This window comes from Nuphar pumila, chromosome 1 (genome assembly GCF_984573655.1).
Source record: "Nuphar pumila chromosome 1, dmNupPumi1.hap1.1, whole genome shotgun sequence".
Classification (NCBI taxonomy): Eukaryota; Viridiplantae; Streptophyta; class Magnoliopsida; order Nymphaeales; family Nymphaeaceae; genus Nuphar; species Nuphar pumila.
The window spans coordinates 21,335,695-21,352,880 of record NC_143249.1 but is presented as its reverse complement, the minus strand read 5'-3'; the positions used below and the strand labels follow the sequence as shown (position 1 = coordinate 21,352,880).

At 38.8% G+C, this 17,186-nt stretch overlaps 1 protein-coding gene across 1 annotated transcript; it reads right to left on the bottom strand.

The window, feature by feature from the left end:
• Nucleotides 1-977: 977 nt before the first annotated feature.
• LOC149848298 (putative methyltransferase PMT26) lies at nucleotides 978-7,010 on the bottom strand. The gene is made up of 8 exons (XM_090003894.1): nucleotides 5,874-7,010; nucleotides 5,551-5,700; nucleotides 4,490-4,760; nucleotides 4,214-4,330; nucleotides 3,724-3,898; nucleotides 3,375-3,647; nucleotides 2,068-2,262; nucleotides 978-1,310 (listed from the first exon to the last, which is right to left on the bottom strand). Exons 1-8 carry the CDS (start codon nucleotides 7,008-7,010, stop codon nucleotides 1,100-1,102), a joined length of 2,529 nt encoding a protein of 842 aa, XP_089860020.1. The 3' UTR covers nucleotides 978-1,099.
• Nucleotides 7,011-17,186: the final 10,176 nt, after the last annotated feature.

Sequence of the window (17,186 nt, the reverse complement as noted above, 5' to 3'; positions counted from 1 at the left end):
TCGTTTGTGTAGCATGAGAAAAACAGAGTGGGAAAATAGTCGGAGCCCTTGCCGGAGGAGAGATGGGTGGTGAGATGGATGGTGGTGGTAATTTCTCCCAAGATTTTCATAAATCTGGAAAATCTCACTAGATTTATCAGGGGCGTAGCTAGGATTCATGCGAGGGGGGGGGGGGGGGAAATAGGGGTGTATAAAAAAAAATTGTGTGATAGTCGGGGATTCGGGGGCAGCGCCCCCGATTTTTTTTTGTTGAGATAAAATAAAAAAATGACTACAATTATTAATAAAAATCTATTTCATATGAACAAATCAAACTATTTGCTGCAGTCAGGGCTGGGCTAAAAAATGGATAAAAATCTATTTCATATGGAATCAGGGCTGGGCTAGGACTGGGCTTTAAAAAAAAAAAATTTAACTGTTTCGGGAGGCACAGTCCTGCCCCCCCTAGCTACGCCTTTGTTTATCACTATGGATCTGACCCATTGACAACCCTTAATTGATATGTTGATGCATGAAAGATCTCCGAATCATGTGCTGTCTAAAGAGGAGGCTTTGATCCATGCCAATGCAGCTACCATTTTGCCATAGAATGTCCTACTTGAAATTTGCATTTCACTGTTCTGGACCGAAGGTCATCTGATTTATGCCTGAACTGCTCACATTGCAGGCATGCGACCACTATTCCATCACCAACAAAAATATAGTATTAAAGGACATCCCAACAAATAAGGAAACAATGGAGAGAGAGAGAGAGAGAGAGAGAGAGAGAGAGAGAGAGAGAGAGAGAGAGAGAGAGAGAGAGAGACTGGCTTTCATTTCTATCAGGCTAGAAACAGAAACATGTGAGTTCCTTTTGAAGCCATGAAGTTCTCAAACTAATACATGCATGGCCAGTAAGCTCAACATTGGAAAATTCTCCAATTTTACAGTGAAAACCCTAATTTCCTCGGTTAAACAAAAGATATAACCTTAAAAAAAACTATAGACAGAATATTACAACAAATAGTGAAGGAAGAAACAAAATATCAAAATTTTTTAAAGAACAAAGGAACGATAAAAGAATAACCCGAACCCCTTTGAGCGAGTCTGAGCAAACACTCTACATTGAAGACAATTCTGGCCTCCAAAATGTTTTCTGCACACAAAGAAGGCCCTCCTTATCCTTTAAGTAAGTCAGGCGAACCTCCCACTGCAATGACTTGACAATGCTCTGAATAGCGTTGATGGTTTCGATGTCATCACGGAGAATGAGCTTACCCTCTGGCCTCAGTATCCGGTCAACTTCGGCAACCACAGAAAAAATGTCACACCTGCACCAACAATTTTCAAATGGCCGTTTTAAAAATCTCGAGCTGCATCAATTAGGCCACTGGATAAGTGAATAACTAGAAAGCTATGTCACATGGGTGCGGGTGGGGGGTGCGGCAAAAATATAAAAAATTATATATATATATATATATATATATATATATATATATATATATATAAAGTCCAAAAGTTGGACATAAATGACCCTGGGTGTGTTGACCGCACCCAGGGTGAGGTTGACCGCACCGGGTGTCGCACCCGCATCGACGCGGGTGCAGCACCTAGTTGGCCAAGTCCCTGTGACATAGCTAAAAAGTTATCCTGTAAGCGTGACATATAACAAGAGGAGGAAGCTTTGGAGAAACCAACTGTGATTGAAGATTCATACTAGATTGGAAACCAAGCACAAACAAACACTGCCACAGAAATGCTGGTAAATTTTGAGAGTACCCAAGCTCCCAAGCTAAACTAGCATTCAATGTGGACCATCAGTTTCAAAAACCATCTTTCAGATGCTTATGGCAAGTTAACTCCAATACCTCATGTAGCAGGTTACTCTTGAGTGCTCACTGTATTAATCGGTGGTAGTGAAAATGGTTTCATTCTAAGAATTTCTACTTGTACTGAAGGAACTACCATAGATTCTTGCAGAATCATACCATTTCCACAGCGAACTCATCAGACAAGGGAGCAAAATTAATCATTCAATAATGTGGCTTCAGATGACTTTGCGTGAGGAAGAAAGAATGAATCACATACTTCTTCTTGAGCTTGGAGAAAAGGTGATCTGCATGGAGAAGGTCGTAGGTTCTTGGGTAGGTACTGAAGGATTCACACCAGTCATGGTAGATGCCAAAAAGTCCTCGCTCATAAATTATGGGAAGCGTGTCTGCTGAATCGATTGGCACAACATTCATAACCCACACATTCAGATCTTTCAAGGCAGCGGCAAGTCTGCAAGAAGATTTCCAAATCATGGTTAGATTATGAAGACAAGGAATAATTACAACTCTTTTGAAACTGGAAGTCTGAAGTCCGGACAACAATGTGCTACATATATAAATATGAATAGAGAGGCTTTCTGCATATTATTACAATCTTTAAGGATGCTGAAAGTTATTGCTGACAGAAATGCATGTCATACATACAATAATAAAACCTACTACATCCTAACCTGCAAACAAAAGCATTTGGCATGCTATAGACATCACAATCTGCCTTCCTGTAAAGCAAATTGAACACATGGATACAATTCGAGTAGTTGATTTAGTACTTGACATGCTTCTCAATGGGATGAGATTCTCTTAATCTGTTTCATACTTGAATGCTTTAAAGCATGGCCTTTATTATTAAAAATGATTCTCATTGAGAGATGGCATTTTTATTTTAATATATTGGAATATTTCAAGGACATTAACTTGTCCTAAAACAATTACATAGTATCCAATAGTGCAATCCAGAGAATGAGAGCATGTTTCCACTTGATTGATTATGATGGTTGTACCAATAGGACCCAAACCGTTTCCTAAACTGCCAACTCTTTGGGTACTACATAGATTCAGTTATGTTAGATGTTAAGAAACATAAATCCCTTTCTAACAGAAATAAAGTTCACCAAACATAACAGAGAGAACAAACAACTAGTGTAGTAGAACATTTTAAAATGACAATATCTGCAATTCTAGGACAAAAAACAATCGTTGAGTAGTGGCCATCTCTGCAGCAAACATATGAAATTCCTCTCATGGCATCCACACTTATTTTTTAAGAGGGCAGTTAAAATCATTTTTTTCCATTCATTTACTTGATGTTTAGTGGGCAGTGTCACAACAATTTATGTTGGGGAGGATATATGTGCATGTCACTGCCATGATCAAGACTTAATTTTGCATGATTATCATGAGTTGGATCCCATATGATGCAGACACAACACACGCACATGGAGGCACATGCACATGGGAATAATTTATGAATATATAAAATATATATATATACACACATATATATATATATATATATATATATATATATATATATATATATATAATAGAGAAAGAGAGAGCTACCCTCCATAGACAGCTCTCATGTCCATGACATTTCTCACTGTCGACCAGTTGATTCCCAAACCTTTCAAGTACGATTTGGTCACAACACGTTTCCAATGCTCATAATCGACTTTGAAATCCTCAGGTGCAGCCTTGCCATAAACTCCGGTCTGAGAGGTAGACAACCAAAAAGGCGGTTTCTCCAACCTAAGGGGCCATTGTACAGGCCATTGTGCCCCTCGCTCTGATGAAACCATGGGCACCTTGTGCATGCATGCTTGTAATGGCACATACCTGTGCACACAACATCAATGTCAAAGCCTAAATATTGAACTAAAGTAATAAATAAAAGCAGAGAACTGTATCATACCATGCTGCATTTGGATCATCTGATTCCTGGCACATTGGAGGTTTATTCTCCTGCCTGCTCTCATAGCAGTCATTAGAAGCAGGCTTCTGATAAATTGCAAAACCGACTTCGTTCACCTTGTCAAACTTAATATTTTTAAGATCCCAGCACATGTTCTTTGTAAGCTCTGTCATGGCTGTTTCAGTTGTCCAAAACCAGAAATGTTAGGCATGCATAATATATGATAGAAATAATTCCTATTATAAACTAAAGAGCTGACCCAAGAAATTTGGCTATGGTAAAACTAGCAAATAGGCTCAGGCAACCGGGAAAGTTCCTAGATTTCCAAACCATCATAATTCATCCACTAAAACATTAGAAGAGGTGAATCAATCAAGTATAAATAAAACATTGCTTAGCTGAGTTGCTCAGGACTCAAATCTTTGAAATTTGAGACAGTATTCGGAATATGTTTGCATAATTAATTTAATAAGTAAAAAGAAAAATCTACCTTTCCATATCTCAGCATCTTCTTCATCACTGTTATGCTGGTAAACTGGGGTAGCAGACCATACAAAATAACCACCTGGACGTAATACTCGATTCAGCTCCAACAGAAGTTTACCACCTGTAAGGCACATGCAATCAGGTTTTACCATTTTGGCAGGACATAGGAAATACGGGTGAATTGTATTCAGCATCCCACAGGTGATGTACTACTGATGTTAAAGACAAGGAAAAAAAAGAAAAGAAAAAGAAGATTCAACATAGATGAAAAAGGGACCACCTTCAACGTGCCAGGGAACCCTACAACGTGCACAGTGGACAACATCAAACACCATGCTGGGAAAGGGCAGCCTCCGCGTCCCCATAACAGCTGATATTGCTGGGATTCCCCGCTCAAGTGCAAACTGCACTTGAGCTTCATGCTCATCCTTGGGAGCAAATGACATTGTAAGCACATCATTGTCGAAAAGATAACCACCGAAACTGGCAACACCGCACCCAACGTCCAGTACCACTCGACTCCTTTTGCTCCATTCAATGTTAGGCACAATCTGCAGGGAATACTATGTCACCAACAAGTTCCACTTAACAGGCCTCCTCTGGCACAAGGGTAATAACATAAAAGCCATGAATGGGATAAAATTATCAATGCAGTGACTTTACAAGTTCTATTTACTAAGGATGTAGGAAAAGAGATTAAATAAGTTTTTTCATTTGTGTAAGCAAACTAGCAATTGAATGCATAGTCATCCAACTTCATATGAAAGTGAGAAAAAAACATAAAATAAACAAAATCACATGATAGTTTGAGACTTGCTGGCCAATCTTGAAACTCGTTAACAGCTGAAGCAAAGCCCACAAATCCAAGCCCAGGCAACCAAGAAAGGAAGTTTAGTTGGGTAGCTCAGGTTATTTTGAACCAATATGTAAATCATGCACCTGCTGGATGTCTAATGAAGAACCAATGACCAGTATGTAACTTGCTTGAGGCCTTTCCAGTTGAAGAGGCGGATCAGATATGTTTTAGGTCAGACTAGGAGCACAAATCAGATATGAAGATACAAACAATTTTAATTATTCAGGTAATCAATATTATGTTGGCCTTAAAATATAACAGAAGTAGCAAGAAACTCGAAAAGTGAATTAATATATTCTAAAAGTATGCTAAGAAGACATAAGAGGGCTTCAATTGTAGGTAGGTAATCACAGAGAAAACAAAAGGATAATCAATTTCCATCAGTCGGGATAAATCAAAGGGTAAACAATCTCCTTCAGGCAGGATAAATCAGATGAATCCAAATGGAGAAAAGTAATGATCTAGTCATGTTATGTGTAGATCACCTCCTGTATAAAGTCAATATAACGCTGAGCACCTCTCTTGAATTGAGTCCCACCACCGGGGAAGATGAGATGCTCCCCACTAACCTTAACCCAGTTCTGATGGCCCTTTACTTCTACAAGCAAGGTGTGTGGAACATTATAGTACCATATCTGCAACAAGCATACAGAACACAAAAAGATCTTGATCAATATAAATTCCAATATGAGATGGCTCACTTGTCACTAATTACCACTACTAGAGCTGCTCTATAATGACCATTTGGATTAGATCCAATGCTGTAGGAAAAGAGTAAACAAATGCAGCTAATCCTCCAAGGGCATACCTTATCTCTGCTTTTGGGCCACTCAATTGGCCTTCTGTACCCTTTAGGAAGAGGAACAAGGCAGGTGGGGGGTAGTTCAGGACAGTGTCTTTCTCTATGTTCATAGTGTTTCGTTGTTTTGAGACGTCTAATAGCTTGTTCATTGTCAAGACAGGGAATGTAGTCAGGACCAGCTGTTACGTTACAAAGGTTCCAGGTGTACCTAGGAGCTTCCCCTTTACCATCAGATCCCTCATTCACAGTCAGATCCTTTGATGATTCTTGCGCTACCTTCTCTTCCCTCGACTCTTTAGCCTGCGTCTGCCATGTCCCGGTCTGTGCGTTGGTCTCATTCAAGATTTCAGCTTGTGCAGGATCTGGAAAGGACTCACTTGGACCCTGATCTTTATCCTTTTCATCAGATGGTGGTGCCTTCTTTTTATCCTTTGGATTCTGCCCTGCTGCACCTCCATTGTCTGTATCAGGTTTCTTCTTGGAAACATCACCACCAATGTCGGTTTCAGGTTGCTTCTTGGATCTATCACCACCATTGTTGGTATCACGTTGCTTCTTGGTCCCATCACCACCATTGTCGGTATCAGGTTGCTTCTTGGACCCATCATTCTGATCTGATATTCTCTCTTCACCTTGTTGGTCCACCTTATTCTTCAACTGCACAGGTCTTTCATCCTCTGAAACTGACTCATCAGATGTCTGAGATTGTTTCTGTTCACCATTAACAGAATCTTGCCCTGGATTCTTATCTTGACCATCCGTCTGCCCACCTGAATCTGTTTCTGTACCACCATTAACTGTGTCTTCATTAGACATGTCATCTTTCTCCTTTGGGCTCTCCTTTTCTCGGGCAGAATCAATTGGATTTTCTTGGGATGGTGTATCATTGTCTCCCTGCATTGCCTCTTTAGGTAGAACACCAGGATTATCTTCAAATACTTGTGAGGAAGCTTGAACTTGTTCTCCTACCTCTGCTTTGGCATCCGTAGATACATTTACAGTTGGAACTGGAATTAGGGATGGAGATGTCATCATCCAAACTCCAACCAAACATAGGGCCACAAAAACAACCAATGGCACTGACGAACAATAAGGTGATGATGATGATTTTCTATCATTACGAGGGTTCTTCCCAAAAGCCATTTGGCATCAATAACTTACTCCTGAGTTGCAGATTCACAAAATCGCCTCTGGATTAACTACAAGAAGAAAAGGAGAATAATGCTTCCATAAACTTTGTGCTGAAAAGCATGAGCAAACAAAAATGATGCTTTGCTCAATTGCATGAAAATGGACCATTTAAAATTCACAGCACAACAAATCAAGACAATAACTAAACTGAGTGTCAGCTTGAATAACTGTCATACGAACGTTGACTCTGCTGTTATGACCATTTACCTGGAAACAAATAGATACAAGAAGCCAGTAGAAGCTGACAAGTGAATGCTAAAAAAGTAGTATGAAGAGGAAAGTGAGAAGCGAAAGCAGGATACAGTTGTGAAACAATTATGAATAATGAAAAGGAAATACATAGAAATTAATATCTAAGCAGGGGAGGAAGCTACAAATTTTTTTCCAAAAATTTCACCGGATGTGATTTAGACGCTTGATTTTATAGAAACAAAATCTTGGATCATCCAATATCATCCAATTACTATGTATGGACCACGCCAAATGCATTTGAAATTTGCAAAAAAACCTATAAAAATCTTCATACCAGCAAACATATTTGGTTGATTAACATACTATTAACCCCATAAGAAATTAACACATAAGTTAGGGGGCAAGCCAATGGGAAGTGACAAGTGAGAGGAAAATGTTATGGAAGTAGAAGAGAATTGATTTCCAAAACAAAGAAGTGGGGAATCAAGTTTCCTATATTTCAAAAGTGGGTTTTGTTGTAATTAAAGATCCACCAAAAACTGATGTAGGATCGAATTCATGTTCTCTCTGAATCATTGAAATCAATACAGAATAAAACTGAAAGCGGAAGCTATACCTGAATCCATAGCGCTCCGGTTGATCATTGACGGGTATGATCTTCCAGAACCTATATATTTGGTATTTTTCTTTCTCTAAACCTAATGAGAGAGAGACTGAATTCTCTTCTGACAATTGAGAGTCTGAAGAGGAAGGGCCTTTATATAAGGTTTGGGAACCATAACCTGATGTATTTAGAAGTCTGTCTCCAACTCAGCCCATTATAGAATTGTAGACAAGGCACGTCTCTCCACATAGTGTTCCATGTCATTTGAGATACCACAGGGCCCATCCGGATTAAACCACACAAACCGGGCCTGAACCTAAGACAGACTTACGATGTGTAGTTCAACGTATGTAGGCATACACGATTTTCTAACAGGTTTCACAAATCTTCATCACCTTTCAACCTTTCAAGGATGAGGATGAGAGGAGTAATTAAGCGAGTTTGAATAATTACGAGGATTATTCTCAAAGTCCACTTCATGTCATCGTTAATAATATCACTGATGTTTTGCAAATATCGTTGTATTAACACCTTTTTTTTTTGCAACATATAAAACCATGAAAATACCACAATACTTTCAAAATATTGATGACAACATTGAGCATAAACGTGCAGAAAAATTAGAACAAAATAATGGACAAGGGAAGGACCTTTTCCATTCAAGAGAAAGCTTTTACTAGCAAACATAACATTTTTGTAAGATTTCCAGGGGCAGCACTTCCAAGAGAAAAAAAGTGCATACATACATGTAGGGGTGTCAACGGGTTGGGTTTGGTTTCGACTCAGGTGAAACCAGACCTAGCCTCGATTTTGGGGTATACTATTGAGTCTGGATTCCGGTCCAATCAAACCCATCAAAAGAGAAACCATACCTGAATCCGATAAAAACAATATGAACGAGACCCTGCAAAATACCATTTTTTAATTATTTTTACATAAAAAAAATTATGGGTCTTAATCAAAACTCAGTGGGCCTGGGTTTCTACAAAATTTCACAAACTATACTCGGATCCATGTATTAATCGAACCTTCGGGTCCGGGTCTTAATCGGGTCTTCTTATTTATCATCATACCTGGACCCTTTAGGGTTTGGTACAGGTCAGAGTTACCGGAAGCGCCTAAGTAAAAGGAGAAGCGCGCTTTCCCGAAGCGTGAAACGTCGCGCTTCCGAAGCGTGCGGAGAAACACCACTTTTAAATAGGAAGTGTGCTTCCCATCATGCTTCCCCCTCGCTTCCCACACGCTTCCCCTTGCTTCCCCCATTTTTTCAATTTTTCGTATTTTTTATTTTTATTTTTTTCGCTTCCCCCTCGCTTCCGGTTCGCTTCCTAGGTCGCTTCCGAGACGATTTCTGAATCGCTCCTAAGTGGTCTCACGCTTCCCACTTCCTAAAATTTTGAAAGTGCCTCGCTTCCCGCTCCCGCTTCCTCAACTGGCAACCATGGTACAGGTCGGGTCCGGGTAAACCCAACCCGTTGACACCACTACATACATGCATGCACAAGTGTGCACACACGTCTCACATATACACACATTAAGTTTTTGGTGCAGATGCGCACACCACAAATTTGGTATCGATGAGTTTCATCTCACTACCAAAGCATATTTAAGTAAATCTGACAAAATGTATGGATGTTTTTTGTTGATTTATAACATGAAGAAACAACACCCAGTACGAAGACTGGTTGTGCTGCCTCAGCCGGCCAAACCTGCAGTCGTCGTTTCAACAGCCTACAACTTCAATGCTAGGATCCTTGCCCATCGGGCCTATGCTAAGTATTGGCTTGCACATAGAGGAGATGCTCATGGGAATTGAACCTTAACTGCCAATCTAAGGGCCAAGGCCCTACTCCACTGCATTAACCCCCCTTGGGGTCTATATGAATTTATTGTTGTTTACTTATTATTAAATATGTTTTGGATCAATATATTTAAATATTAAAATACAATCTAAATAGGGTTCAAATTTAAAAAATGGATGGTTCAAATTTAACAAAACGTAACCACTATATATTGGGAAAATCTCATAATATTTTAAAAAATCTAGCTCTTCTCAAGAAAACCTCAAAAAAATATTAGTATATGAAAATATTATATATAAGCATATAAAACATATTGTTAATATGAAAATTTGAAAAAAAATGATATTTTTTTAATTAATTAGGGGCAAAAAATATAGTAAACATGATATTTTCAATAATCCATTTTTTTCAAACTATGCACTGGTCTCCGGAAAAAATTTGACATTGAAATTGTAATAATTTCAAAATATTGAAAAGATGTTTGACATATATATATATATATATATATATATATAGCCACCAAATGGTAGATACAACCATACAGATGTGTTTAGCATGATTTATTTACTATGATAGAAGGTTTCATCATATCTAATCCACCATAATATCCTATTTTTGAGACTGTGAAAATCAATGACTCACAATTCATAAAAATAAGGATGGTTTAAAAATAGTGTATAACATCATATTTCAGTCAACTTTAACACATGAAAATATTAAATACAATATGTTGAACATGATCCAATAGATAGATTTTGCATTTGGATCTTAAATCCATGTAAATCAAGTGTGTACCACCATTGTAACATTATATATGCACCATAACGGATAAGCAGCGCTAGCGCTTTCTTCGAGGTCGGTCACCATTACGACCCCTCAGATCTGCTGCCAGATCGACATCTATGCAAACTCTAGCCACCATCATGCGTTAGAAGATCCGCCTACCATAATCAGTTTTCCGAATGTGCTAGCAACATATATATATATATATATATATATATATATATATATATATATATATATATATATAATGCGCTGGTTTTTCCCCATTCTGCCCCTTCAAAATCGCAGTTTTTTAGTATTTTTTTTCACATTTAACACCATAGATGTGATCTATAGGTTTTGTTTAATGAGAACCAACTTTTAGATCACCGGAATCTGAATATTTATGAAGATTATGAGCCATTGATTTTAAAACCTTAAAAAAATCACTTTCATGCATCAAAATTAGATGATTCAAGATCGGGTTCTTATAAATTCAAGCATGTAAATCACATCAGTATGGTTAGATTTAAGAGAAAAGAAAAAAAATCATGAAAATAGCTGTTCACACATTACTTCTCATATTCTATTTGTTTGATTGACTAAAGAATTGACGCAAAACACTAAACTGCGATTCCATGACAATTTTAGTGGCAGATCAAACATTAGCTAAACTAAAAGTAGAAGGCAAATTGAGCTAAATCTACAATCAGTTTCAATTAGCTCAAGTACATTAAACTGAGATCTGCAATCGACCTAGCAAAATCAGACATTGTTAAACATCAAAATTACAATCGTAAGCGTAATTTCAACAAGCTCCAAGGCGACGGCCTCCCAACACTAATTCCAACAGTCCTACAAAGATAAAAACTTCACCAATCCTCACGACCTCACCGAGCCGCAAGCAAACCTTTCAAGAACGAGCTAAAATCCACCGAAGCATCACAAACGTAAACTCATTTCGAAAAAGAACGCCAGATCTCAAAAAAACCACCGAAACAGATAAAGTTCACAAATGTAAGGCAAATTGAAAGCATTTCCACGAAAAATATACCAGATACGAAGAAGTCTCACCTGGACAAGCTCAAGTCCATAAAAAACCGATCAACTAAACGGATTTCTGGTTGACTTACAAATCCCGCTAATAGAAAACCAATAAACTCAGATTTCCACGTAAAAGCTTCACTGAAGCTCAAGATCCCGCTAGCTACAAGAAGAAACCAGAAAACTCCAGAATTCTCCTTTTTCCACCTGAAAATGGCGATCTAGCGTGAAAAACCAAGAGAAGACGGTGATTTTCGAGAAAGATAGAGGAAATCAAAGAGGAAAGGAGGAGATTCCTACATCTGAGTGACAAAATCCAGGAAGGATAGTGAGGAAAAAAATAGGGGCGCTTCTCTTAACTCTCCGTTAGGAGCTCCGACTTGTGGATCTCTGAAGACGTGAAGCGGAGAGGGAGAGGCGGAGCGGAGGGAACGCCTTTGCTATTTAAAGGAGCGGTGGGGAAGAGAAAGGGAAACTCGCGCCCCGCGGGAGTGTTTGTAAAATTTCGTTAATTTTTTAAAATCAAATAAAAAATTAATTTTATTCAGCCAGAGACTAGGGATGACAGTGGACCGGGGAAAATGGGGCCCGCCCAGCCACGCCTCTTCCCGTTTGGACCGGGAATGAAGGGCATGAAACGGAGATGGAGGCGGGGATGAAGGTTAAAATCCATCCCCGGGGATGGAGATGGGGATGGACTTATGCTTTCCCCCGCCCCCATCCTGATCTCCACCTTGCCCCGCCCCATCCCCAATCCTTCTAAGGGATGACAATAGACCAAGGGAAAATGGGCCCCACCCCGTTTGGACAGGGGGTGGAGGACATGAAGCAAGGATGGAGGCGAAGGTGAAGGTTAAAATCTATCCCCGTGCGGAGATGGAGGTTCGGATTTTAAAATGGGGTGGGGGTGGAGACCTTGTTTTCCGCCCCGGTCCACTGCCATCCCTACCAGAGATGAAACGGCCACAAGCGGAGCGTCGCAATCGGAGGAACGGCTTGAGACAAAAGACCGACCTCGACTACAGGAAGGGTCCTCCGAAATCATCCCCTGTGAAATTACTTAACTGCCCTCTACTGCTCCCTCAGTTCTTGGAATGTCAGTAGGCCTGGTAAATAAACCTAACAACTCTCAACTGGGCTCGTCACGAGCTTGTTCATGATCGGCTCACATAGCTGGTGAGTCTAGCCACGAGCAGCTTGTTTAGCTTAAACGAGTCAAGCTGAGTGAGCTTGCATCTATAATATATATATCTTTTATGTGTAATAAACTTAATAATTCACATTTACATGTATATCTTTTGTGCATCAATAATATATATATTTTAAGTATAATATACAAAGAGAATGATGCATGAAAAATATATATGTAAATGTGAACTATTAAGTTTATTATATAAAAAAACATACATATTTCATGTATAAATAACATAAAATTTGAGCCAAGCATGAGTTTTGCTAGGCTAAACATGAGTACGAGTTCAGTCACGAGCTCAATCTACTGGTAAATGAGTGAAGCCTTAACCTGTCCGGTTCATTAGGCTCATTTACCAGTCCTAAATGTTGGTGAGCACGTAAATGGGTTGATTTTGTTATGTTGCTACTGTTGCTGAATCAGACCCAAATGGATTTGAAGTCAGATTGTTGTTAGGGAATGACTCAATACACTATAGATAGATCTACATGGAAGAAAAAAAAAATCAACCACACAAAGAACAGGAATCTTACTTGGTTCCACAAGAGTTGCTTACATCAATGTTCACACTGAGATCTACTAATAAGATTACGATGCACCCACTTTTACAAAAGATGGATGGACTTCTTTAAATACAAAGAGTCTAGGAAAACCTATTTTGGGTAAAATTACATTCCAGAAATTCATAAGAAAATTAAGGATTTATAAATCAAGCTCCACACTCCTCTAACGATTGTGAGTTGGTGAGAAAAAAGTTCATTCCAAATCGAGACTTGACTAGCTTAAGTGCCTTGGATGAGGTTTAATGCACCTAAGGATTGATGAACACACATATCAACAATCGATCTGATGCTTGGACCTTTCTCTAAACCAAGGATCTTAGATCCTCGAATCTTAGACCCAAAAATAAGATCTGTGGATTTCTAGTTTGAGTGCAGAGAGAGGATAGCCAGACCCGGTGGCAATATATAAGATGGAGGTACCTTCGATTTTGGGATCCACCCCCCATATGATGGATAAAAGTTAATATCCAAAGCATCTTCCATGAAAGGATGGCATATAGGGTATACGAAGGAGGCCATATAGTGGAGGGAGTGTGGAAGAAATGGAGTGGAATGCATGGCAAACCATCTTAAAGAACACAGGTAACAAGAAACATTATTATGGGAACCAGTCAGATGGATCTAGCTCATAACTTAAAGAAAGTTTTGGAAGGCAAGGGGCCCAAAAGGGAGATACCTATGGGGGCATATAGAAGTCTTGTACAATGTTTGAAGGGTGAATTTTTGTATACAATTACAGTTATAATTATGTGAAATGAACTGGTAGTTGTCAGCCTAACCACAGCTTGATTATAAAAAAAATGATTTACGCATTATAACACTTTGTAGTGACATGGGCATCTGCTTGCTTAGATGCATCAAAAATAAATTGTTTAGAAAGGAAGGATTAACTTGAGGCCACTTGTACATTATTGGTCAAATTGATTTTACTTTTCTTATCCATGGTAATATTTAGTTGATCATTTTCTACGTAAAATTCTTGATTCTATTTTTGGTCTCTTGTGTGTATCAAAAAATCTTAGATAAGTTGGGTAACTATTCAAAACTACCATAGGCAAAGTGAAAATGCAATGCTACCTCCATGAGTCAAGAGATGTAAGGACCCATTTAACCATATTGACTGCTATGAACATAGAAAGAATGATCGAGCCTTGATTCGTTGGATTCTAAGAAGCTTAGAAGGTAATACCCTTACTTGGTTCTTCATCTCAAGCTTAGATGGTGATACCTTTACTTGGTTCTTCATCTTGAACCTTCGGAGAAGTTCAATAATATGATAAACTTATTACTAGAAAGGTTAAGGTATAACATAGATGCACTTTCTACTATAGGTCATTTATATGACTCAAATAAGATAAAAGTATTCATGATTTCATAAGCAGATGGAGGTTAGTGTGTAATAAGATGAAAGACCCCATAACTGAATTTCATACAATAGCCATCATCTTTGAAAATTCTGCACTACCCTTGAAAGGACTTTTGGCCCTTAAAGATATTAAGAGCTTCTCTAAATTAGCTGATTATGGTAGTCAGATACCGACGCAATCAAATTGAGATGAGAAACAAAAGAGATCTTTACAAAGATATGATTGATTCTACAATTTTATTGTTCAGCTAAAATTTTATTTGAGTTCTTTGGTTTGGTATGTATTATGCACATGGTGTTAGCAATAAGTATCCAAATGATCTTTGTCAATCATACAAAACCAGGTTTAGAATTACTTGATTTGAAACACATTACTTGATTTTATTGTGGGTTTGTATGATTATACATATATAGTCATGCCTTTTTCTTAAAATTACTAATAGTTAACCAATATCAGCACCCCAAAGCCCATGTGTGTGTTTTCATATATTAGTCGATTATTGCATATATTAGGTATTGCATTATTGTTTTTATAATTATGATAAGCTTTTAAGTGCACGAGATACTGTTGAATTTTTGAGTAAAAAAATTAAGTTGTTATAGTTGACAACATTTGAAAAGAAAAATTGCAAGAAACTTATGGTGGAAATTGGTTAGGTTTGGTTTATTAAAATAATGATACAACATGATCAATCAAATAAATTGTGGATTGTTAAATCTTGTTACTTAAACGAAAACATGTGATTTATAAATAACTTATTGATGATATATTATTTATCTTACAGTTAATTTAATACATTTTATGGAGCAAAAAGTATCTTCATTTATTTCATTTATCTAAATAAGTTGGGTTACATTTAAACGACCAGTACTACAAGTTTCCTATCTTAATCTTGAAAACCTAGTTGAAAGACTTTTAGAAAAAGAAAAATTCAGAAAAGAAAATATATGTGTTTTAAAGTTTTAACAAAAAATCTATTGAATGGCAAGAACATCTTCAATAAAAGTTGCCATTTTTTCTTTTCATTTTTTTATAGAAAGACTATATCCGAGATTAGAGACCTAATCACACTAGTTTTAACTTGTCATACCTAGGCTCATCATCTTGATGGCGTAAAACTCTATGAGCGGCCCCCTTGACCTTAGGGAGCTTCTTGCTTTGCCTTGTGAAAGGGGGTCCCCACATGAGGTCTCTCCACAAGTATGAGGCCATGTGGGCAAGTAAATGAAACTTCTCATTCGAAAGTAATAATTAATATGTAATTGAAAATACTATGGGTCAAAAGTAGGTTTAAAAATTGAGATAATGATAGATTGAAATTAAAATGTTGAAATTATAGCATTAGAAACTAAGAATGTGAACACAAGACACTGTAAGAAAAATGTTATTTAGCGATGGAAATTTGTGACGGAAATAATCCATCGCAACGTTGCGACGGATTAGCGAGAGAAAACTATCTGTTCCTAAAATTGGAATTAGTTGCAGAATTTGCGACGAAAAAATTTTGTCGCAAACGCTATCGTAAATTTGCGACGAATTAGTAATGGATAAATTCCGTCTCACATTTCGTCGCAACTTCGTGATAGATGAGCAACATCATTTTTTCGTCGCCACTTCGTCGCAAATTTACGATGGCGTTTGCGACAAAAATTTTCTGTCTTTAAATTTTCCGTAAAACCCTAATTTGAGCTCCTTTCTTTTCCCTTTCTGTTTCATTTTGTCGCCCACCGCCTATCGCCTGACGTTCGTCGCTCATCGCCCAGCGTTCGGCGTTCGCCGCCTGTTACCCGTCGGCCACCGCCCTCTCCTTCACCTCCTCCTTCTTCCCTCACTCCATCTCTCGCCGCCATGTGTCGCCACCGCCAATCCCGGAGCATCGATGCCGCTGTGTGCCGTGTGCCGCCGCCGCTGACCCTCGAGCATCAACGCCGTCGTGTGCCATGTGTCGCCACCGATGACCCCCGAGCATCGACGCCGCTGTGTGCCGTGTGCTAATGACCCCCAAACAACCTGACTCATTGACATCGCCTCGTGGTGCGACAGGGTCCAAACACGATGGGACTCTCACCCTCTCTAGCGCCCCCTTCTAGGGGACTTGGGTCCAGTCCGTCAGTGAAGACGCTTATACAAACTACAATTCGGTAGGCGAAGCCTATCGATTCTCAAGATGGGCTATTCCCGGTTCGCTCGTTGTTACTAGGGGAATCCTTGTAAGTTTCTTTTCCTCCGCTTATTGATATGCTTAAACTCAGCGGGTGGCCTCACTTGACCTGGGGTCGCTAAGCTGAGACAAGAAATAGCCTTTAGAGTTTTAGCAAACTTTCGACGCTTCATGCGAGCTGCGGCAATCCACCGCACCCAGAGTGCACGACTATGGTAATCCACCACTTGCCTCACTACATCGTGCCGTGAGCCAACATTTCAGCCAACGACAAAAGGCACCGAAGGCCAATCTTTTGTTTGTACATTTGTTCTTTGCAGGTGCGTAGCTGAGTTAATTGTGCGATGCTTAGTGCTAAGCATCGCATGTGGCTAAAAATGTCATGCAAAAAGAAATAAAAAAAATGCAAAGGCAAAAGCATGCAAATCGGGTAAATACCTA

Excerpts from the sequence above, each read along its gene's own strand:
- LOC149848298 (XM_090003894.1), bottom strand. The coding sequence starts at position 7,010 with ATGGCTTTTGGGAAGAACCCTCGTAATGATAGAAAATCATCATCATCA. Across the intron at positions 3,648-3,723 it reads GATGATCCAAATGCAGCATG|GTATGTGCCATTACAAGCAT; the intron begins GTATGATACAGT and ends TTGTGTGCACAG. Across the intron at positions 1,311-2,067 it reads TTCTCCAAGCTCAAGAAGAA|GTGTGACATTTTTTCTGTGG; the intron begins GTATGTGATTCA and ends TTGTTGGTGCAG.